This window comes from Oncorhynchus mykiss, chromosome 5, assembly GCF_057628025.1.
Source record: "Oncorhynchus mykiss isolate SJ-2025 chromosome 5, ASM5762802v1, whole genome shotgun sequence".
Taxonomy (NCBI): domain Eukaryota; kingdom Metazoa; phylum Chordata; class Actinopteri; order Salmoniformes; family Salmonidae; genus Oncorhynchus; species Oncorhynchus mykiss.
Genome location: NC_143026.1, coordinates 16,960,793 through 16,985,305, shown reverse-complemented (window position 1 = coordinate 16,985,305; position 24,513 = coordinate 16,960,793). Strand labels below are relative to the sequence as shown.

Below are 24,513 nucleotides of genomic sequence, written 5' to 3'. Positions count from 1 at the left end.
CTACTTCTCTCCGGGTTACACCATTCCAGGAGAACACTACTTCTCTCCGGGTTACACCGTTCCAGGAGAACACTACTTCTCTCCGGGTTACACCGTTCCAGGAGAACACTACTTCTCTCCGGGTTACACCATTCCAGGAGAACACTACTTCTCTCCGGGTTACACCGTTCCAGGAGAACACTACTTCTCTCCGGGTTACACCGTTCCAGGAGAACACTACTTCTCTCCGGGTTACCCCGTTCCAGGAGAACACTACTTCTCTCCGGGTTACACCATTCCAGGAGAACACTACTTCTCTCCGGGTTACACCATTCCAGGAGAACACTACTTCTCTCCTGGTTACACCGTTCCAGGAGAACACTACTTCTCTCCGGGTTACACCATTCCAGGAGAACACTACTTCTCTCCGGGTTACCCCGTTCCAGGAGAACACTACTTCTCTCCGGGTTACACCATTCCAGGAGAACACTACTTCTCTCCAGGTTACACCGTTCCAGGAGAACACTACTTCTCTCCGGGTTACACCATTCCAGGAGAACACTACTTCTCTCCGGGTTACACCGTTCCAGGAGAACACTACTTCTCTCCGGGTTACACCATTCCAGGAGAACACTACTTCTCTCCGGGTTACACCGTTCCAGGAGAACACTACTTCTCTCCGGGTTACCCAGTTCCTGTAGCACCCTACTTCCCTCCGGGTTACCCAGTTCCTGTAGCACCCTACTTCCCTCCGGGTTACCCAGTTCCTGTAGCACCCTACTTCCCTCCGGGTTACCCAGTTCCTGTAGCACCCTACTTCCCTCCGGGTTACCCAGTTCCTGTAGCACCCTACTTCCCTCCGGGTTACCCAGTTCCTGTAGCACCCTACTTCCCTCCGGGTTACCCAGTTCCTGTAGCACCCTAATTCCCTCCGGGTTACCCAGTTCCTGTAGCACCCTACTTCCCTCCGGGTTACCCAGTTCCTGTAGCACCCTACTTCCCTCCGGGTTACCCAGTCCCTGTAGCACCCTACTTCCCTCCGGGTTACCCTGTTCCACGAAAAAACTCCTTCTCTCCGGGTTACACCGTTCCAGGAGAACCCTACTTCTCTCCGGGTTACACCGTTCCAGGAGAACCCTACTTCTCCCCGGGTTTAGGCGTGCCCTATCCCAATCCAGCAGCACCATACCCTGCTCCTGACCAGATTGCACCCTGTCCTGCACCTGCTTTGCCACTTGGCAAGTAACAGCTGATTGCCTCATCATCTCAAGCCATCGTTGCCCCATTTCGAGAGCGGCAAAGAGAGTGACTTCGCCCTCATCAAAATTGCCCTGGACGACATGATGAACAATCACAGGCACCTGAATGAGCGGTATAAGTATCAACTGTTTCTTGGACACCTGAAACTTCCAAGTGCACTCCAGCTCGCCAAGGCCTACATGCATGACCCAAGACCTTATACTGCTGCCTTACAAGCCCTGCAGGATAAGTACAGTCAGCCCCGCAGGATAAGTACAGTCAGCCCCGCAGGATAAGTACAGTCAGCCCCACAGGATAAGTACGGTCAACCCTGCAGGATAAGTACGGTCAACCCCGCAGGATAAGTACGGTCAACCCCGCAGGATAAGTACGGTCAGCCCCGCAGGATAAGTATTGTCAGCCCCGCAGGATAAGTACGGTCAGCCCCGCAGGATAAGTACAGTCAGCCCCGCAGGATAAGTACAGTCAGCCCCACAGGATAAGTACAGTCAGCCCCACAGGATAAGTAGGATCAGCCCCGCAGGATAAGTATGGTCAGCCCCGCAGGATAAGTACAGTCAGCCCGCAGGATAAGTACAGTCAGCCCCGCAGGATAAGTACGGTCACCCCCGCAGGATAAGTACGGTCAGCCCCACAGGATAAGTACAGTCAGCCCCACAGGATAAGTACAGTCAGCCCCGCAGGATAAGTACAGTCAGCCCCACAGGATAAGTACAGTCAGCCCCACAGGATAAGTACGGTCAGCCCCGCAGGATTAGTACGGTCAGCCCCACAGGATAAGTACGGTCAGCCCCACAGGATAAGTACAGTCAGCCCCGCCATCTCGTCCAGTGTAAGCTAGCCACCATCCTGAAATCCTCCGCCATCGAGCTTGATGACGTAGAAACTGATGGCTCAGAGCGGAGCATCGTCTTGCCAATGGCTGTGCAGCACCTCAACCTCACTACTGAGTCTGAGACTCTCACCCTCAGAGCTATTTGTCAAGATGCCTGTTACCTTTGATATTTCCCTTCTGCTCGAACTCTCCAAGAAGTACCGGATACAAATAACTTTCTGTGGACCTGTGTCCATTCGTTTCAGTCCTCAGCTCCCAGACATCAGCAGGCTTGCCACATGGAAAATCTTTGTGCAGGCAACAACATGATCCTTACACGTGGCGTCCGATTCATTCTCCAGTTCACCCAGTGAAGCGTTCCTCATCGTGGACCCTGATGGGAAGGTGACACATACCTACCTACCCTGGAGCTGATGGATGCATCATGACTGCTGCCATCTAGGTCAAAAGTCGGACTTGCCTTCAGCCAGTAGCCCGCCGGCTGGTACACCCCCAAAGTTCTTGCAACGAAGACGCAGGTGATCCTGCTACGCAGAACAGACTTTCTCCCTGTTTAAAATGTCTTTACATACATTTGGGGTGGCAGTGTAAGAAAGCACATCACTTTAAGAGTGACTGATGATGTCACAGCTAGCACGAGCTCTCAGAGTGTCAATTCTTCCCAAGTTCTGCTCGCCAACCTCAGCTGTGGAGAGGAATGCAATAACTAACACAGTTTATGGACACACAACATTGGATAATTCTCTCGTGTCTCTCTTACCAGAGCACAATCTCCTTATCTTTGCCTACTCACAACAGTACTAAATATCAGTGGTTTCACCCTCTTCAGCACTAACAGTACCACTTACTCTCCCTCTATATGTCTGAATCACCCCTTCATCTCTCCTCTCCATCACTCCATCCAAATCCTCCCACAACTACAGACCTCCCTCCCCTCCCTCCACTCCCTGTCCCCACCACCTCAAGGATGAGATGAGTTCACCTATGCCGGTTTGTGTGTGTGTGTGTGTGTTCTGTCGGGTGGGAAGGCTACTCTCGTTGTGTTTCTGAACTTTGGGAACCAGGAAGACGAAGGAAGGAAATAGAAGCTACAGTACCATCAACTGCACCACTGGTGTCGCTTAGCAACCATCTCAATACACACACACGCACACATATTTGAAGGTATTTTTCTCATATTCTTTCTCTTTAGGCAGTAATCCACATCCGTTATATATCTATTCCATCTACGTCCATAAAGGAGCAGAATCAAAGTTGATTGTACATGCCATATTTGAATGATTATTTGTTGGATTCATTTATTGTTTCTTTTTTGTGATATGATCATTTCTGTAAACCATTTTTTTTATTTTGACATACAATCCACACTCATTTTCAGCATTCTTCATACCCTTCATGGTGTTCATCTCACTCTCACTCTCTCCATCTCATCATCCATTCCATCACTACAACCAGAGATGGAAATCCAGTCCCAAGGTTCAGATCCTGGTGAGGATATCATTGTATCCCTCTCTCCCCCCTCTTCTCTCATCCCCTTTTCTCCTTTCTCTCCACCTCTCCTCTTCTCTCCTCTTCCTCTTTCTTTCCTCATCTTCTCTCCTCTTTTTCCTCTCTTCCCTCCTTTTCTTCTCTCTCCACCTCCTCTCTTTTTTCTTTCCTCTTCTTCTCTCTTCACCTCTCCTCTTCCTCTTTCTCCTGTCCTGTTCTCTCTCCATCATCCTTTTCTCTCTTCACCTCTTCTCTCCTCTTCCTCTTTCTCCTGTCCTGTTCTCTCTATATCATCCTTTTCTCTCTTCACCTCTTCTCTCCTCTTCCTCTTTCTCCTGTCCTGTTCTCTCTCCATCATCCTTTTCTCTCTTCACCTCTCCTCTTCCTCTTTCTCCTGTCCTGTTCTCTCTCCATCATCCTTTTCTTTCTTCACCTCTTCTCTCCTCTTCCTCTCTTTCTCCTGTCCTGTTCTCTCTCCATCATCCTTTTCTCTCTTCACCTCTTCTCTCCTCTTCCTCTCTTTCTCCTGTCCTGTTCTCTCTCCATCATCCTTTTCTCTCTTCACCTCTTCTCTCCTCTTCCTCTCTTTCTCCTGTCCTGTTCTCTCTCCATCATCCTTTTCTCTCTTCACCTCTTCTCTCCTCTTCCTCTCTTTCTCCTGTCCTGTTCTCTCTCCATCATCCTTTTCTCTCTTCACCTCTTCTCTCCTCTTCCTCTATTTCTCCTGTCCTGTTCTCTCTCCATCATCCTTTTCTCTCTTCACCTCCTATCCCCTCTCCTCCCCTCTCCACTCTCCCCTCCTTATCTCTTCCTCCTGTTCTCCTCTCTCTTTCCCCTCTCCTCTCTATCATACTCTTTCAGTGGTCTCTACTGATGAGTCACCTGTCAGTCATTCCACCCGAGAGAGAAAGAGAGAGACAGATATGCTAATGTTGCATTGTTACGGTTGCAGTTTCACTGTGACAAACTATTATCAGACCTTGAATGAAGGGCTGGTCATTTTCCCAAACACATAATCAGTTTGTTTGTGTATGTGTGTGTGTGTTTGTACTGTATTTCCATGCCACTTGTGTGTAATTGATATGTTGTTCAGTAGCTGGTGGGCTGGTCACGTGTCGTGTGTAGTTGGCATGTTATTCTGGGGTTGTGTGTAGCTGGCATGTTATTCTGGGGTTGTGTGTGGTTGGCATGTTATTCTGGGGTTGTGTGTAGTTGGCATGTTATTCTGGGGTTGTGTGTAGTTGGCATGTTATTCTGGGGTTGTGTGTAGTTGGCATGTTATTCTGGGGTTGTGTGTAGTTGGCATGTTATTCTGGGGTTGTGTGTAGTTGGCATGTTATTCTGGGGTTGTGTGTAGTTGGCATGTTATTCTGGGGTTGTGTGTAGTTGGCATGTTATTCTGGGGTTGTGTGTAGTTGGCATGTTATTCTGGGGTTGTGTGTAGTTGGCATGTTATTCTGGGGTTGTGTGTAGTTGGCATGTTATTCTGGGGTTGTGTGTAGTTGGCATGTTATTCTGGGGTTGTGTGTAGTTGGCATGTTATTCTGGGGTTGTGTGTAGTTGGCATGTTATTCTGGGGTTGTGTGTGGTTGGCATGCTATTCTGGGGTTGTGTGTAGTTGGCATGTTATTCTGGGGTTGTGTGTAGTTGGCATGTTATTCTGGGGTTGTGTGTAGTTGGCATGTTATTCTGGGATTTTGTGTAACTGCCATATTTCTCTGCCTGCCTGCCTGCCTGCCTGCCTGTCTGCCTGCCTGCCTGCCTGTCTGTCTGTCTGTCACTCATTTCCTCTTTTTCTAATGTCTGTGTTCTGGTTTATGTTGTTGGTGTTGGTCAAATACACTGAGAATACCAAACATCAGGAACACGTTCCTAATATGTTGCCCCCCCCCCCTCTCAGAACAGCCTAAATTTGTCGGGGCATGGACTCTCTACAAGGTCCATTGGGTGGTGGACTATTCTTGATACACACAGGATGTTCTTAATGTTTTGTACACTCAGTGTATATACCACGTTCTACCAAAATATTCCTGATAAGCTTTGATGTTTTTGATGGAATCGGAGTGCCTCTCACTACATCTCACACATGCTCTGTGGGTGTGTAGGATGACGGGGCTGGGATAGAGAGGAGGACCCAATCCAATTCTTGAAATCATTTAATTGATTTGATCTGCTTAGTTCTGTTCTGTTCGGTTGATCAGGCTTGTGGGTAAATGAGCTGTAGGGTGTCTATCTATCTTGGCTCAATAATTTCTAACCCCACCCACACACACTAACCACACCCTCTGATAAACTCAATAACTTCTAACCCCACCCACACACACTAACCACACCCTCTGATAAACTCAATAACTTCTAACCCCACCCACACACACTAACCACACCCTCTGATAAACTCAATAACTTCTAACCCCACCCACACACACTAACCACACCCTCTGATAAACTCAATAACTTCTAACCCCACCCACACACACTAACCACACCCTCTGATAAACTCAATAACTTCTAACCCCACCCACACACACTAACCACACCCTCTGATAAACTCAATAACTTCTAACCCCACCCACACACACTAACCAGACCCGCTGATAAACTCAATAACTTCTAACCCCACCCACACACACTAACCACACCCTCTGATAAACTCAATAACTTCTAACCCCACCCACACACACTAACCACACCCTCTGATAAACTCAATAACTTCTAACCCCACCCACACACACTAACCACACCCTCTGATAAACTCAATAACTTCTAACCCCACCCACACACAATATCCACACCCTCTGACAGGCTCAATCACTTATTTGTGCAACATTTTGTTTGATCTTTTATAAACCAAACCAAACATAGACATACAAACGACAACATCATACAAACATCAACTATATTCCACCTGCCCAGACCCACTAGCACACACCCCCATCTCCAGCGCTGCATCACTTTCCACCACATGGCCTGAAACTGCATCATGTTGTTTCTCTCAGTAGCCCAGGCACTTTCAATATTTAAATACTAAATCATTAGATTTTTCCATTGTGTTAATGATGACGGATTGATTGATTTCCACATTTTCTTAAGATGAATAGAGAATCGTCCAACCCATCAGGAATCTCGCTACACCCCCATATGCAATGCTGGCTCAGTCACTTCTAATTCGCCCTCTCACATGGTCCTCTGATAGGCTGGCTGCTCGCTAACCACACGCTCTGAGATGTACCTCATTTAGCAGACACTCTTATCTAGAGCAACTTACAATAGCAATTAGAGTTAAGTACCTTACTCAAGGCCACATCGACGCCTAGTCGGCTCAGGGATTTGAACCAGCAATCTTTCTGTTACTAGCCCAATCGCTAAGCCTAGCCTTATTGTCCTCCGTTCAGTCTTCTGTACATGCACAATAGACTTTAAAAGCTATAACAAATGTTTAAAGGATATAATAAATGGATACCTACTGTATCCTAACATTTAATCACCTCAGAAAGAAACACAAACTTGAAAATAACAACTTACTTGAAAGTTTCAGTAATCAAAAATGACAAATTGAAAGGGGCCAAAGGCATCAAATTAACAATGAAAATACTAAATAAGATTGATTCCCCAAGATAAAATAAAAAGCCAGTCCCTGGATGGGAGACCAGATGCTGCCGGAAGTGGTGTTGGAGGGCCAGTAGGAGGCACTCTTTCCTCTGGTCTAAAAAAACAAATATCCCAATGCCCCAGGGTAGTGATTGGGGACACTGCCCTGTGTAGGGTGCCGTCTTTTGGATGGGACGTTAAACGTGTGTCCTGACTCTCTGAGGTCATTAAAGATCCCATGGCACTTATCGTAAGAGTAGGGGTGTTAACCCCGGTGTCCTGGCTAAATTCCCAATCTGGCCCTCCATCACGGTCACCTAATAATCCCCAGTTTACAGTTGGCTCTATCATCCCCCTCCTCTCCCCTGTAACTATTCCCCAGGTCGTTGCTGCAAATGAGAACGTGTTCTCAGTCAACTTACCTGGTAAAACAACTGATAAATAATCAAATAAAAGTATACTACCCAAGTTATCAAAAAACATGTAACATTCCCCTTTAAAACAAACAATCTATAGAGGTTTACATTTCAAGAGCAATTCCCATCATAAACAACACATGTAATAGTTATAGGTAATGTATTTGAATGATAAAAAAAACATGAGATTCCTTCCATTAGAGACTTAAATAATGCAATCTAATTACTGTCAAAATAAACGACCAGGTCCAGTAGTCATCATAATTGCGTTTACTTCGCCCTACATGGTGTCAACTCAGAATTAGATCTAAATTGAACTATCATTAGAATTCAAATAACGACACACATCAAGAAGTACTATTATGTAGAAAACTATACATCCCCCCCAAAAAGAGGGTACAAAAAAAGATGAGTGGTTAGTGGTGCTGATAATCAAAAGGAGGATTTTATCCTATTACTTCATTTGTATTGTGGTACAGACTACGTTACATCAACAACTCTGCCAGATAAAGACTTTCTGATGATTGTGTTTCCCATTCCAAGCTATTCTGAACAAAAATATCAACTCAACATGGAACAATTTTACTGAGTTACAGTTCAAATAAGAAAATCAGTCAACTGAAATAAATTCATTAGGGCCTAATCTATGGATTTTACATGACTGAGCAGGGGCGCATTCATGGGTGGGCCTGGGAGGGCATAGGCCCACCCACATAGGCCCAGCTAATCAGAATGAGTTTTTCCCCACATAAGGGCTTTATTACAGACTGAATACTCCTTAGTTTCATCAGCTGGCCTGGTGGCTGGTCTCAGACAATCCCGCAGGTGAAGAAGCTGGATGTGGAGGTCCTGGGCAGTTGTGGTTACACGTGGTCTGCGGTTGTGAGGCCGGTTGGATGTACTGCCAAATTCTCTAAAACAGAGTTGGAGGCGGCTTATGGTAGAGAAATTAACATAAAATTCTCTGGCCACAGCTCTGGTGGAGATTCCTACAGTCAACATGCCATTTGCGCGCTACCTCAAACCTTGTGACATTGTTTTGTGTGACAAAACTGCACATTTTAGCGTTGCCTTTTATTGTCGCCAGCACAAGGTGAACCTGTGTAATGATAATGCTGTTTAATCAGCTTCTTATTTATTTACTTTTCTGCTCTTTTGCACACCAGTATCTCTACCTGCACATGACCATCTGATCATTTATCACTCCAGTGTTAATCTGCTAAATTGTAATTATTCGCCTACCTCCTCATGCCTTTTGCACACAATGTATATAGACTCCTTTTTTCTTTTTTTTCTACTGTGTTATTGACTTGTTTATTGTTTACTCCATGTGTAACTCTGTGTTGTATGTTCACACTGCTATGCTTTATCTTGGCCAGGTCACAGTTGTAAATGAGAACTTGTTCTCAACTAGCCTACCTGGTTAAATAAAGGTGAAATAAAATAAAATAATAAAATATGCCACACCTGTCAAGTTTATGGATTATCTTGGCAAAGGAGAAATGCTCCCTAACAGGATGTAAACAAATGTATGCACAAAGAAATAAGCTTTTTGAGCGTATGTAACATTTATTTGAGCTCATGAAACATGGGGCCAACACTTTACATGTTGCGTTTATATCTTTATTCAGTATTTATCTCATATGCCTATAGGAAGAATTTGCACAAAATCATTTCTACCTGCAACATCATCAGACCCTCATGAAACTGTACATTGGCACCTTGCTAATTTCACCTATTCTCTAGTAGAAGTGTGCCAAAAGGAACTCTGTAAAACCCTTCGGTCTACCTTTAGATAGATGAGCTTCCATTATGGCTGTGTTTTCACTGCCTTACTGAGCAGTGAGGTGGTGTTGCCCCCACAGTCCACAACCTGCTACATCTCCTGGGAGAACTGCTCCGTCTGACAGGCTCGATCACTTCTAATTCGCTCCTTCACACTAACCAGGTCCTCGTATAGGCTGGCTGCACACCGACTGACTCACAATATTGATCCTGCCCTGTATATCAGTCCTTTGGGTTTGAATGAGTCCGTCTCATGATAGATATAGACAAGAACCTTACATAGACTTGGATCTGATATAGACCGTACAGTATATTAACTGCAGAGATGGGGAAAAAGAGTGGCGTGTTTATTATTGAGAGGTTGGCACAGATCTAAGATCAGCTTTCCTAAGTCTAGCTAAATCCTAACCTTGAACATTTTTAGGGGGGAACCTGAAAAACTGACCTTAAATCACTGTAAAGGGTCAACTCTTTATTGTTTTAAATTATTTTTGTTATGTATATATAATGTTTTTACCTACCCCTTTTTCTCCTCAATTTCATGGTATACAATTGGTAGTTACAGTCTTGTCTCATCGCTGCAACTCCCGTACGGACTCGGGAGAGGCGAAGGTTGAGAGCCGTGCGTCCTCTGCAACACAACCCAACCAAGCCGCACTGCTTCTTGACACAATGCCCACTTAACCCGGAAGCCATCCACACCAATGTGTCGGAGGAAACACCGTACACCTAGCAACCGTGTCAGCATGCACTGCACCCGGCCCGGCACAGGAGTTGCTAGACCGCGATGGGACAAGGACAACCCTGCCGGCAAAACCCTCCCCTAACCCGGACGACACTGGGCCAATTGTGCACCGCCCCATGGGTCTCCCGGTCGCGGCCAGTTACGAGAATCTCTAGAGGCACAGCTGCACTGTGATGCAAGGCCTTAGGCCCCTGCACCACTGGGGAGACCCCTAATGTTTTAAATTCTTTAAACAAGTGGAATTCCACTTGTAATGATTGTAATGATAGAAGTGTAGCACAGAAAGTGAGTAGCAGAATGGAGATATGAAACGCTGCCTTCAGGGGCATAACATGTGACCGGGCGGTGGCAACACAACCACTAGACCAGCCTCCTTTCTAACCTCACCCACATCCACACCTCCTCTCACTTCTCTGTGTCGTGTTTTAACCCCTTGTTTTCTGTGCACTGCTGCAGCCTAACAGCACGAGAAACAGCACAGTCACCAGCCCCAAGGGAACCCCCTCTGCTGCACTGGTACACTCCTCCTTTATATATCACTCCATCTCCTTCGGTCTCTATTCAACTTCTTTCTCTCCCTTTCTCTGTCCGTCTTTATGTCCTCAGTCTGTCTGTTCTTCTGTGTCTGTCTGCCTGTCTGTCTGTCTGCCTGCCTGTCTGCCTGCCTGTCTGTCTGTCTGTCTGTCTGTCTGTTTGCCTGCCTGTGTCTCTGTGTCTATCTCTCTCTATCTTAGTCTGTCTGCACTCTGCACCCATCACCAGCCACTTATTAGAAGCCGTTCTGTGTGTGTGATTGTGTGTGACTGTTTGTGAGTGTGCGCCTGTGAGTATGATGAAGCTGCATGACTTGTAAGTTATGGTTCGTCAGGTTGTAGTAGCTATAAGGTGCCGTAATAGAGTAGCGACAGCGGCTTACTGGTAGAAGTGCAGTCACAAGCCATCTTCCTTTGGCGTTTTTTTCTATTTGTGGGTGACAGTGTTGATGTGTGTCACTCAGGTGTATGTTAATCTGTGTTCTGTTTGGCCTGCTGTGAACTGTGAATCCTTAGGAAGATATGCAGGGTGGCTTTGGGTTTGATGTGGGTTCGTTTTAGGTTCTTGCCTGAGTGAGACTCGTATTTTTTGTTTCTGATATCATTTTCTTAGAGGAATTCTTTGAATAACCATTTATTTCCTTCCATTAACCCTTTGATAACCCTTTCTCAGGGGGAAATCTCTCTCTCTCTTTTTTCATTTTAACTTGTCTTTTCTTCTCTCTCTCTTCCTCCATATCTCTTTCTCTGTCTTTTCTCTCTTTTATCTAACACCTACAACTCTGCTCTCTGTCATCCCTCTTCATCTCTCTCTCTCTCTGTTGTTTTCTCTCTCCCTCTCTCTTTCTTTCTCCCCTCTCTTTCTATTTCTCTGAATAGGAGCCTCAGACCACTGTTATCCATGTGGATAGGAACAAGGTACACCCTTCTTCCATCCACACATCTTTTTCTCTCCTACTTTCAGTTCTCTCATCCTCATCTTCTCTCGCTCTGTCCTTGGCAAGCTGGTGTGTTAGCGTATTATAGTGTGTGTGTGTCTAGCATGACTCCTGGTTGAGGAGTTTTGTGTGGGTTGTAGGTCTGGAGTGGCTGCATGCCGCAGTCATACGGACCTGAAAACAGCTGCTTAATATAACCACACTGACACAAAACTACCCACACTACATTATGTGGAGATATTTTGTCCACCACCGCCATCTTGTGGAATGAAATGGAACCGGGCTCTGTGAGTGTGCTCTATGTCTTGCCATCTGGTGGTTTCTACTGCTATAGACCACTGCATGTATGGGACAGCACACTGAATGGGGGAAACTGAGTTTGGGGTTCTCATGGTGTTTAACCATAGCACTGTATGTGTGTGTCATGATAATTGTGTGTGTGTGTGTGTGTGTGTGTGTGTGTGTTGTGTGTCTGTGTGTGTATCTAGGTTAACCTGTCACTGACATGTCTCTCTGTGTCTGCAGGATTCATCTGACAGCAACACCACTATTGAGGATGAGGATGTGAAACGTGAGTCACACACGCACGCACGTACGCACGCACACACACTACTATTATCATGACACACATATACAGCACTATGGTTGAACACCATGAGAACACCAAACAAAGTTGAGAGAGGAAGGAGAGGCAGAAAAGAGGGAGAGTAAAGAGGAAGAAGAAAGGAGGGAGAGAAGAAGGAGAGAGTAAACAGACAGGGAGGAAAGAAGGGAAGTAGAGAAGAAGAAGAGAGGAAGGAGAGAGGAAACAGACAGGAAGGAAAGAAGGGAAGTAGAGAAGAAGAAGAGAGGAAGGAGAGAGGAAACAGACAGGAAGGACAGAAGGGAAGTAGAGAAGAAGAAGAGAGGAAGGAGAGAGTAAACAGACAGGAAGGACAGAAGGGAAGTAGAGAAGAAGAAGAGAGGAAGGAGAGAGGAAACAGACAGGAAGGACAGAAGGGAAGTAGAGAAGAAGAAGAGAGGAAGGAGAGAGTAAACAGACAGGAAGGACAGAAGGGAAGTAGAGAAGAAGAAGAGAGGAAGGAGAGAGGAAACAAATAGGACGGAAAAAAGGGAAGTAGAGATGAAGGGGGGTAGTAAAGAGGACGAATAGAGGAAGCAGACAGTGGAGTGATAGAGGGAGTGATAGAGGGAGAGGGAGGGATTGAGGGAGAGGGAGGGAGAGAGAAGGAAACAAACCCATCTATTGTAACTACCTGGACCTACAGTACCATTTGGTTTTGAAGGATTGAAACCAAACAGTATGATTTGAAAGAAAAGTATTTTAAGAAACATGAAAAGGTAAGAAGCGCTTATCATTTCAAATAGGCTACATGTCGTATTAAACCGCATATAAACTCTCTAAATAGGTCAGGAGCCTGACAGGGAGCCTAAGAAGTAACACAAATCTATTATTTAGTCTATACTGTATTACAGTGCATTCGGAAATGATTCAGACCCCTTGACTTTTTCCACATTTTGTTACGTGACGGCCTTATTCTAAAATGGATTAAATGATTTTTTCCCCCCTCATCAATCTACATGCAATACTCCATCATGACAAAGTGAAAACATAAAAACAGAAATACCTTATTTACATAAGTATTCAGACCCTTTGCTATGAGACTAGAATTTGAGTTCAGGCGCATCCTGTTTCCATTGATCATCCTTGAGATGAGTCCACTTGTGGTAAATTCAATTGATTGGACATGATTTGTAAAGGCACACACCTGTCCATATAAGGTCCCACAGTTGACAGTGCATGTCAGAGCAAAATCAAACCAAAGAGGTCGAAGGAAATGTCCGTAGAGCTCTGAGACAGGATTGTGTCAAGGCACAGATCTGGGGAAGGGTACCAAAAAATGTCTGCAGCATTGAAGGTCCCCAGAAACACAGTGGCCTCAATCATTCTTAAATGGAAGAAGTTTGGAAGCACCAAGACTCTTCCTAGAGCTGGCCGCACGGCCAAACTGAGCATTCGGTAGAGAAGAGCCTTGGTGAGCGAGGTGACCAAGAACCCGATGGTCACTCTGACAGAGCTCCAGAGTTTCTCTGTGGAGATGGGAGAACCTTCCAGGAGGACAACCATCTCTGCAGCACTCCACCAATCAGGCCTTTATGGTAGAGTGGCCAGGCGGAAGCCACTCCTCAGTAAAAGGCACATGACAGCCAGCTTGTAGTTTGCCAAAACGCACCTAAAGACTCTCAGACCATGAGCAACAAGATTCTCTGGTATGATGAAACCAAGATTGAACTCTTTGGCCTAAATGCCAAGCGTCACATCTGGGGGAAACCTGGCACCATCTGAAGAATGGTTGTGGCAGCATCATGCTGTGGAAATGTTTTTCAGCGGGAGGGAGACAAGACAGGATCGAGGGAAAGATGAACGGAGGAAAGTACAGAGACATCATTATGAAAAATTGCTCCAGAGCGCTCAGGACCTCAGACTGGGGTGAAGGTTCACCTTTCAACAGGACAGCGACCCTAATAACACAGCCAAGACCCCTCAGGAGTGGCTTCAGGACAAGTCTCTGAATGTCATTGAGGGCCCAGCCAGAGCTCGGATTTCAACACGATCGAACATCTTTGGAGAGACCTGAAAACAGCTGTGCAGCAAGACTCGCCATTCAGAACTTGAGTGGATCTGCAGAGAAGAATGGGAGAAACTCCCAAAATACAGGTGTGCCAAGCTTGCGGTGTCAAACCCAAGAAGACTCGAGGCTGTAATCACAACAAAGTACTGAGGAAAGGGTCTGAATACTTACAGTTGAAGTCGGAAGTTTAGATACACTTAGGTTGGAGTCATTAAAACTAGTTTTTCAACCACTCCACAAATTTCTTGTTAACAAGCTATAGTTTTGTCAAGTGGGTTAGGACATCTACTTTGTGCATGATACAAGGAATTTTTCCAACAATTGTTTACAGAGATTATTTCACTTATAATTCACTGTATCACAATTCCAGTGGGTCAGAAGTTTACATACACTAAGTTGACTGTGCCTTTAAACAGCTTGGAAAATTCCAGAAATTGACGTCATGGCTTTAGAAGCTTCTGATAGGCTAATTGACATAATTTGAGTCAATTGGAGGTGTACCTGTGGATGTATTTCAAGGCCTACCTTCAAACTCAGTGCCTCTTTGCTTGACATCATGGGAAAATCTAAATAAATCAGCCAAGACCTCAGAAAAGAAATTGTAGACCTCCACAAGTCTGGTTCATCCTTGGGAGCAATTTCCAAACGCCTGAAGGTACCACATTCATCTGTACAAATAATAGTATGCAAGTATAAACACCATGGGACTGCGCAGCCGTCATACCACTCAGGAAGGAGATGTGTCTCCTAGAGATGAATGTCCTTTGGTGTGAAAAGTGCAAATCAATCACAGAACAATAACAAAGGACCATGTGAAGATGCTGGAGGAAACAGGTAAAGAAGTATTTTTATTCACAGTAAAACGAGTCCTATATCGACATAACCTGAAAGGCCGCTCAGCAAGGAAGAAGCCACTGCTCCAAAACCGCCATAAAAAAGCCAGACTACAGTTTTCAACTGCACATGGGGACAAAGATCATACTTTTTGGAGAAATGTCATCTGGTTTGATAAAACAAAAATAGAACTGTTTGGCCATAATGACCATCATTATGTTTGGAGGAAAAGGGGGGAGCCGCAAGCATGCAAGCCGAAGAACACCATCCCAACCGTGAAGCACGGGGGTGGCAGCATCATGTTGTGGGGGTGCTTTGCTGCAGGAGGGTCTGGTGCACTTCACAAAATAGATGGCATCATGAGGTAGGACAATTATGTGGATATATTGAAGCAACATCTCAAGACATCAGTCAGGAAGTTAAAGCTTGGTCGCAAATGGTTCTTCCAAATGGACAATGACCCCAAGCATACATCCAAAGGTGTGGCAAAATGGCTTAAGGACAACAAAGTCATGGTATTGGAGCGGCCATCACAAAGCCCTGACCTCAATCCCATAGAACATTTGTGCACAGAACTGAAAAAGGGTGTGCGACCAAGGAGGCCTACAAACCTGACTCAGTTACACCAGCTCTGTCAGGAGGAATGGGCCAAAATTCACCCAATTTATTGTGGGAAGCTTGTGGAAGGCTACCTGAAATGTTTGACCCAAGTTAAGCAATTTAAAGGCAATGCTACCAAATACTAATTGAGTGTATGTAAACTTCTAACTCGCTGGGAATGTGATGAAAGAAATAAAAGCTGAAATAAATCATTCTCTCTACTATTATTCCGACATTTTACATTCTTAAATTAAAGTGGTGATCCTAAATGACCTAAGACATGGAATTTTTACTTGGATTAAATGTCAGGAATTGTGAAAAACTGAGTTTAAATGTATTTGTCTAAGGTGTATGTAAACTTCTGACCTTAACTACATGTAAATATAATATTTCCTGTCTTTTTTTATACATATGTATTTGTAAGATACTTATTTGCATAAAATGGACAGAGACCAGTCTCAAAATCAATTATTAGTGTTTATTCTCGAGAGTACTGATCATAATACAATGTACTTTGGTTTATATCACATTTTGTCATAGCGTTTTGAATGCTGCTCCTCCTTCTCTCAGATACAATGGCAATATAGTTCACAAGCCTTCCCACATTGTCTGCCACCTGTTAAACAATCTACTACTAGCCCAAGGTCTCTCCCCTCCCTGTGTAGAGACAGGATGTCCTGTAAGGAACACAGCATTCCAGCCAGCCTGACGATAGCTCCATTCGTTTCTAACAAGGAACAGACAGTCCTTCTAATTCTGAACGAAAACTACACACATTACATTCAGTATTATGATTATAATAAGATACATACATCCATACAGTAACATAGTAGTATTCTGTTTAGTCATAGTTCTGATTTAAATGTATACATCATTTAGTCATTATTCATAAAAATCCCTTAACACCTACAAAGAAATACATTGTGAAGCACTAGGCTGGTAGGGACATAAAGTGCTTAGCATTTAAGCAACAGTTTGTTGTATTAAATCATTAAAGTCTATAAATTGTGCATATACTGTAGACTGACTTAGAATTAAATACAAATCAATGTAAAATGCCTTATTTGGCTCAGTCAACAGTGCCTTTGAAACACGAGTTTGGCCAAAGTCTGGGGCTTCATGCTCATGCGTTGGTGCCTGGAAAGTAGGCCTGCAGTAGAGAATATCCTTTCAGCGCTTGCAGAGCTGGGGATGCTAAACCCCCTTTGGGCCACTCTTGCCAGGCTGGGCAGAGATGCAGAGTTGTTTATTTTTCGTTTTTCAATAGGTAGTCTTATACGTTTGTGGGAAAAAGTGGGAATATGCCAGGCCTATTGGGCTAAAATAAATTACGGCCCATTGTATAGATAATAGAAAAAGAATGTACGAAAGTTTTAAGAGATCAGATTTTTTGTTTATAAATACTTTGCTACAATGACACACTTAGCTAGTCTCGTTCCCTTCTTTTAGCATGTGCACGTAGTAAGTACACCGTCACGCATTTGAGATGTGTCCTTAGATTCCACAATGATTATTTAGTTGTGGACACCACATCAACACACTCCCTCTCTTGCTCTTGGTCCTCATCTTTGTAAGTCACCTTGATTTTGCACCTGTGTGTTTTATCAGTTTCTTTATGAAAATATTTAGTAGCTAAAGCAAGTGGCTATAGCAGCACACAAGTAGACTACAAATGCATGCTGGGCCGGGCCCTGAGCTCCTGAAGTGAGAGCTGCTGCAGCAAAATTGGAGTCGACGTTCCTGCCTTTGGGAATCTTGCTCTGTGAAATTTGTGGCAAAACCATTTTATTGTTCCCAACACATGTTCACTCTGTTATTGGTTCCCCCTGCAGTGCGAAAACAGGAGATTATCAAGATCACTGAGCAGCTGATTGAAGCTGTCAACAATGGAGACTTTGAGGCCTATGCGTGAGTACACTACAACTCCCAGCCTGCACCTCACCAGAGTACTGTAACTCCCAGCCTGCCCCTCACCATAACACTAAAACTCCTAGTCTGCGCCTAATTTTACCCTAAAACTACGGGTGACATTTGACCTCTGCTAAACTGCACTGACCTCTGCAAAAAAACACCTTTATACTTTAAATATTGTAGCAGGGATGATAGCCTGCAACTCAAATCACCATAACACTACAACTCCCAGCATGCACCTCACTATCTCGCTACAACTACGGAGGTTCTAAACTGAGATTCTTTGGTTGCTCTTTTAGTCTGAGCTCAGATGATGTGTTGTGAAACAATGTGTTGTGTTGAGCTTGTTGTGTTTGTTGTGTAGTGACACAATATGTTGTAAAGTGTTGTGTTCTGTGTTTTCAACAGGAAGATCTGTGACCCATGTCTGACGTCATTTGAGCCAGAGGCCCTGGGGAACCTAGTGGAGGGCATGGACTTCCATCGGTTCTACTTCGACAACCGTAAGACAACCATTACACAACGTTAAGAAAATCACTACACAACTCTAACACAACCACGACAAAACCATTACACAACTATAGCACAACATTAAGACAACCACTACACAACCATTACACAACTATAACACAGGCTTAAGACAACCACTACACAACCTTAAAATAACCATTACACGACTATTATACAACCATAAACTATCTGTTCTCTTCTTTCTCAGTCCTGTCTAAGAACAGTAAGCCCATCCATACCACAATCCTCAACCCTCACGTCCACCTGATTGGTGAAGACGCCGCCTGCATCGCCTACATACGCCTCACGCAATTCGTCGACGGCACTGGCCGCCCATGCTCCAGCCAATCAGAGGAGACGAGGGTGTGGCATCGCCGAGAGAGCAAGTGGCAGAATGTTCACTTCCACTGCTCTGGAGCACCGGCCGCACCACTGCAGCAGTGAACTGGTACACACACTCAATGTTACTAACACACACACACTCATTCATTCACATGCACACCCACAGCTACACACACACACACTCCCACAGCTACACACACACACACACACACCCACAGCTACACACACAGCTACACACACACACACACACCCACAGCTACACACACAGCTACACACACACACACACACACTTCAGAGCTTGACAGTTATTGTTTCCAGAGTTGCTGTTAAACCTAGAATGTTTTTTTTGTCTTCCAGGAGGAAAGAGAGAGAGAGAGAGAGAGAGAGAGAGAGAGAGAGAGAGAGAGGTGAGGGAGGAGAGATGGAGAGAGAGAGGTGAGGGAGGATAGAGAGTGCGAGAGAGAGAGGTGACTGGGGATAGAAAGAGATGGAGAGTGAGAGAGAGAGAGTTGAGGGAGGATAGAGAGTGCGAGAGAGAAAAAGAGAGGTGAGGGAGGATGGAGAGAGAGAGAGGTGACGGGGGATAGAAAGAGATGGAGAGAGAGAGGTGAGGGAGGATGGAGAGAGATGGAGAGAGAGAGAGGTGAGGGAGGATAGAGAGTGCGAGAGAGAAAGAGAGAGGTGACTGGGGATAGAAAGAGATGGAGAGAGAGAGGTGAGGGAGGATGGAGAGAGATGGAGAGAGAGAGAGGTGAGGGAGGATAGAGAGTGCGAGAGAGAAAGAGAGAGGTGAGGGAGGATGGAGAGCCTGTCCCCCCTCCCTCTATTGCTACAGCTCTCCTTACTGACCAGTGCACACTACTGCAACTTAACAACACACAGCCTCAACTCCTCCTGGACACACACACACACACACACACACACACACACACAAGCTGCAGCAACGACTATCACTGCAACCATATCATCCAATACAAATGGCAACACACTCAAACCTTCAGTCCAGTGCTCTCCCTCTGCTGTAGACCCACCCCATGGCGCAGATACATATAGGATCTACAGTTTAAATCAAGTTTATTACTCTGTTATTGTTTGTATTATTACTATTACTACTACTATTGTTGTTGTTGTTATTATTATTATTGATGCAAGTAAGTTGTTGTTGTTATAATGAAAGTGTACAATGTCTTTAATGGTCCAGTTGATTCTCTTTAAAGGAGTCTGTTCCTCTTGTTAAAGACAAGCATGACTTCTCCAGTGTTATTCCCCAGTGAGTGTTAGTTGAGTTGTGCTCCTCCAGTAAAGTCTAATTCATACCGTACGCAACCCAATAACACAATTAGCTAAGCAAAATGGCGTTGAGTCAAAATTGCGGGGATTCATTCTGTTTTATTTTCGCTATGCAAGTAACGTCTGTTTTCCCAGTTGCGTACTTGCGCAAAGTTTAAGTTAGGCTTAAGGCTGCTTCCTGCCTGGCGTATCAAATGAATACACATTGTATAAACCAACAGGATTAGTGCAGTTGTGCGTTTTTGCTACAGTTTTAAATATGGAAACAGCCTACCCTCTGATGATGAACTATATGCACCACCACCCCTCCCCCTTCCCCTTCAGGGAGAGAAGATGAGCCACGTCGATACAGCATGACCGTTGTATATTGTTGTTCTTATACTTGATTCTCTATGTGTTGAGCATTTGCATATAGTCACTGATGATACAACAATACATTTGAAATGATTACACACTGTATTGTACAACTACAGTTTCATTGTGGTGACTATACTGCATTTATTTGCATGAAAATGGAAACATGACGATAAAATTGGTGTTATTGTTCGTTGTCTGGATTTTTTACTGAATGCTGGTGAACTATGACCTCCTATGTCCAACTAACTTTTCCTAACTTTGGAATGTGCATAAAATTATTTTTGTCTGGAGAGTGTATACTGATGATGATGATGATGATGATGATGATGACGGTGATGATGATGATGATTGTAAAACATGCTTTTGAACAGGCTCTACTGCTGAGGCAGAGTGGGCAGGTCACTAAAAGTGTTTCATATGGTTATTGATGGGATTTCATTGTAAACAGATATAGTACCTATATATATCCAGGGGCCTCATTTATAAAATGTTTGTATGTAAACATCTGATCGTGAATCGCGTATGACAGAATCCACATCAACAATGTGATAAAAATATGCAATTTACATAGATTTTGCATGAAGTTTTGTGAATTATATATATTTATATTTTTTTTGTGACCATACTTTATTTATAAGTGTATACATTATATAAAGAGAATTTCATCATATTGTAAGAAATGATTGTACAACTGTATGATCACAGAAATGTTCTATAAAAATGTTATATGATAACTAAGAGCATTTGATAAATGAGGTCACTGGTCCACAGGGTGTGTACCAGTATTATGTGTCCCTCCCTCCCTCTCTGTTGACTTGCCTTGCTGTCTCTCAGTGCACTTAAAAGACAATTCCACACAAAAACTTTCATTAGTCCATTGTTGACTTCGTCCCAAAAAGTTTTGCTTGTCAGCAATGACGTTTTCAAGATATGTAACTTTCAAAATACAGAAATCATCACCGTATGATGCATTTTTCATCAGACCAAACGCATGGGGATGATTTCTGTCATTTAAAAGTTACATATCTTGAACTCTAGGGGGAGTCACCATACACTGAAGCACAGCACCTTCCATGTTGGGTTGAAAATTAGGGCTGAGCACCTTCCATCTACAATGTTGGGTTGAAAATTAGGGCTGAGCACCTTCCATCTACAATGTTGGGTTGATAATTAGGGCTGAGCAACTTCCATCTACAATGTTGGGTTGAAAATTAGAGCTGAGCACCTTCCATCTACAATGTTGGGTTGAAAATTAGGGCTGAGCAACTTCCATCTACAATGTTGGGTTGAAAATTAGGGCTGAGCACCTTACATCTACAATGTTGGGTTGAAAATTAGGGCTGAGCAACTTCCATCTACAATGTTGGGTTGAAAATTAGGGCTGAGCACCTTACATCTACAATGTTGGGTTGAAAATTAGGGCTGAGCACCTTCCATCTACAATGTTGGGTTGAAAATTAGAGCTGAGCACCTTCCATCTACAATGTTGGGTTGAAAATTAGAGCTGAGCACCTTCCATCTACAATGTTGGGTTGAAAATTAGAGCTGAGCACCTTCCATCTACAATGTTGGGTTGAAAATTAGAGCTGAGCACCTTCCATCTACAATGTTGGGTTGAAAATTAGAGCTGAGCACCTTCCATCTACAATGTTGGGTTGAAAATTAGAGCTGAGCAACTTCCATCTACAATGTTGGGTTGAAAATTAGAGCTGAGCACCTTCCATCTACAATGTTGGGTTGAAAATTAGAGCTGAGCACCTTCCATCTACAATGTTGGGTTGAAAATTAGAGCTGAGCACCTTCCATCTACAATGTTGGGTTGAAAATTAGACCTGAGCACCTTCCATCTACAATGTTGGGTTGAAAATTAGAGCTGAGCACCTTCCATCTACAATGTTGGGTTGAAAATTAGAGCTGAGCACCTTCCATCTACAATGTTGGGTTGAAAATTAGAGCTGAGCACCTTCCATCTACAATGTTGGGTTGAAAATTAGAGCTTGTCCCTAAGACTTGCCCTGGCACACACACACTTTAAAACTAGAGTCCTTAATTGTTACAGCCATTTTTTGACTTATAAACTCGTAAATGATGTAAACCCATTGATTGTTGAAGAATATAACTTATAAATGCCTCATGGGCTTAGTTCAACTGTCGTGCCCCATCAGAACCCAACATATAAGCTTGTTTGACTCCCATGTTTATAATCAATGTAAACAAACAATGTAAAGCCTCAAAACATGGTCGAAACTATAATTTTGAAATCGTGGATGATCAGTCCTTACATCCAGGTCTCTGTCTGTGAGTTTGAGAGTGGTTACATTTCTCCAGGTCCATCCCTCAGTATTTTACTAAAACAAAGGAAGAAGGAACAGAGGCAGGGTGTCGCTTTGTTTCAACTAAATATTATATTTTTCAGGCCTCAGTCACACACAGGGTCATGCACTGCATGTATTCCTGGCAGTCCTCCCCCTGTGTAGTCTCAGTAACAGGATCAGTGCTAATCAGGCCAGCAAACAACATCAGAATGAGGTCACTCAGAGAGGTGGCATTACCTCACACGGCCATTGGTGAAATTAAGACTGTGTTTGTGTTCATCTTAGCACACTCTGGTTGCTGTTAGTCCTAACCTTCATTTTAACTCTCCTCTGAGAGTCAACCAGGGCTTGCCATCATATCATCCACTTTCACTTTCACACACACTAGTTGTCGTGGCCGAGTGGCTAAGGCGATGGACTAGAAATCCATTGGGATATTCCCGCACTTTCACAAGATGAATCCAATATGACGATGAATTCTGTTCTTCCAGTGAGCATTCCTTGTGTTGTGTAACAGTGTTGAGGTGTTATCAATATGTTACCAATAAAGAGAACTCCTGTCAATGCCAGCTGTGTCTCTCTGTATGTCTATTATATCTTGTTCCTTCCAGCTGACACACACACACACACACACACACACACACACACACACACACACACACACACACACACACACACACACACACACACACACACACACACACACACACACACACACACACACACACACACACACACACACACACACACACACACACACACACACACACACACACACACACACACACACACACACACACACACACACAGAGTTGACTCCTATTGGGAGCAGAATAAGCACAATTGGCTGCAACCTAGGGCCAGGCTTATCAGCATGTTTGTGTGACTGTGTGTGCTGACAGATACAGTATATCATCAGTGGATAAGATAAGGACAGACCAGGAAACATCTGCCTCTGTTTCTGTTATGGGACTTATATGACTAAATGATGTATACATTTAACGTAGAACTATAACTAAACAGAATACTACCCTGTCACTGTATGAATCTTATAATAATCATAACACTGAATAGAATGTGTGTAGTTTTAGTCAAGAATTAGAACAAGGACTTTCTGTTCCTTGTTAGAAACGAATGGAGCTATCGTCAGACCGGCTGGAATACTGTGTTCCTTACAGGACATTCTGTCCCCACCCAGGGAGGGGAGAAACCTTGGGCTTGTAGTAGTTTGTTTAATTAACAGTTGGCAGACAATGTGAGAAGGCTTGTGAACTATATTGCCATTGTATCTGAGAGGAGGAGGGACATTTATGATGAAATGTGAGGTATATAAACCAATGTACATGGTATTATGAGCAGAGCTCTCGAGAATAACTGCTATTGGTTAATGTTAATGTCTGGTGTCTGTCTATTTTATGTAAATAAGAACCTTACAAATTCTTATAAACGGACAGAGTGTTTTAAATTGGTTAATGAACACATATGAACTAAATTCCTCTAACAGTTTCTCAACCAGGGACAAAGTTCCCCGTAAACCTCTCTAACACTATCACTCTACCACTGAGAGAGGTATGCGCATGTGTGTGCATTTGTGTGAGGGTGTGTTCATGCATGAGCGTACCACAATGTGTGTTCTATGTGTACTACACAGAGAGAGAGAGAGAGAGAGAGAGAGAGAGAGAGAGAGAGTGTGTGTGTGTGTGTGTGTGTGTGTGTGTGTGTGTGTGTGTGTGTGTGTGTGTGTGTGTGTGTGTGTGTGTGTGTGTGTGTGTGTGTGTGTGTGTGTGTGTGTGTGTGTGTGTGTGTGTGTGTGTGTGTGTGTGTGTGTGTGTGTGTGTGTGTGTGTGTGTGTGTGTGTGTGTGTGTGTGTGTGTGTGTGTGTGTGTGTGTGTGTGTGTGTGTGTTAATAGGTTTGTAATATCACATGACTCATTAACTGGAATGGAACAGTGAATGCCAGCCAGAGTTTAGTGGGAGGAACCTGACCATGCCCAATTGATTACCACTACGCTGGTAGCCCTTTCCTGCGGTCAAAAGACCTAGTGGCTTCATGGGTGTAATGGTATTCATATGTTTCATAATTAATAAAGATTATTTTAAAAACTGCTATGTCAAACAGGTTTGTTATATTTTAGTCTTCTGTGATGTATATAA

General features: G+C 44.0%; 1 protein-coding gene across 12 annotated transcripts in view; it reads left to right on the top strand.

The window, feature by feature from the left end:
* The window catches only part of camk2b2 (calcium/calmodulin dependent protein kinase II beta 2), a 66,091-nt gene extending 43,163 nt beyond the window's left edge, over positions 1-22,928 (top strand). For 3 of the 12 annotated variants that reach the window (XM_036976939.2, XM_090234011.1, XM_036976937.2), the window contains 6 exons: positions 10,553-10,612; positions 11,509-11,547; positions 12,093-12,138; positions 17,467-17,542; positions 17,954-18,048; positions 18,264-22,928. In XM_036976939.2, coding sequence (XP_036832834.1) covers positions 10,553-10,612; positions 11,509-11,547; positions 12,093-12,138; positions 17,467-17,542; positions 17,954-18,048; positions 18,264-18,499 — 552 coding nt within the window. In that variant the 3' untranslated portion in view covers positions 18,500-22,928. The remainder of the gene's footprint in view (positions 1-10,552; positions 10,613-11,508; positions 11,548-12,092; positions 12,139-17,466; positions 17,543-17,953; positions 18,049-18,263) is intronic. The other 9 variants (XM_090234014.1, XM_036976943.2, XM_036976942.2 and 6 more) reach the window with 3 other exon arrangements.
* The last annotated feature ends 1,585 nt before the right edge of the window (positions 22,929-24,513 follow it).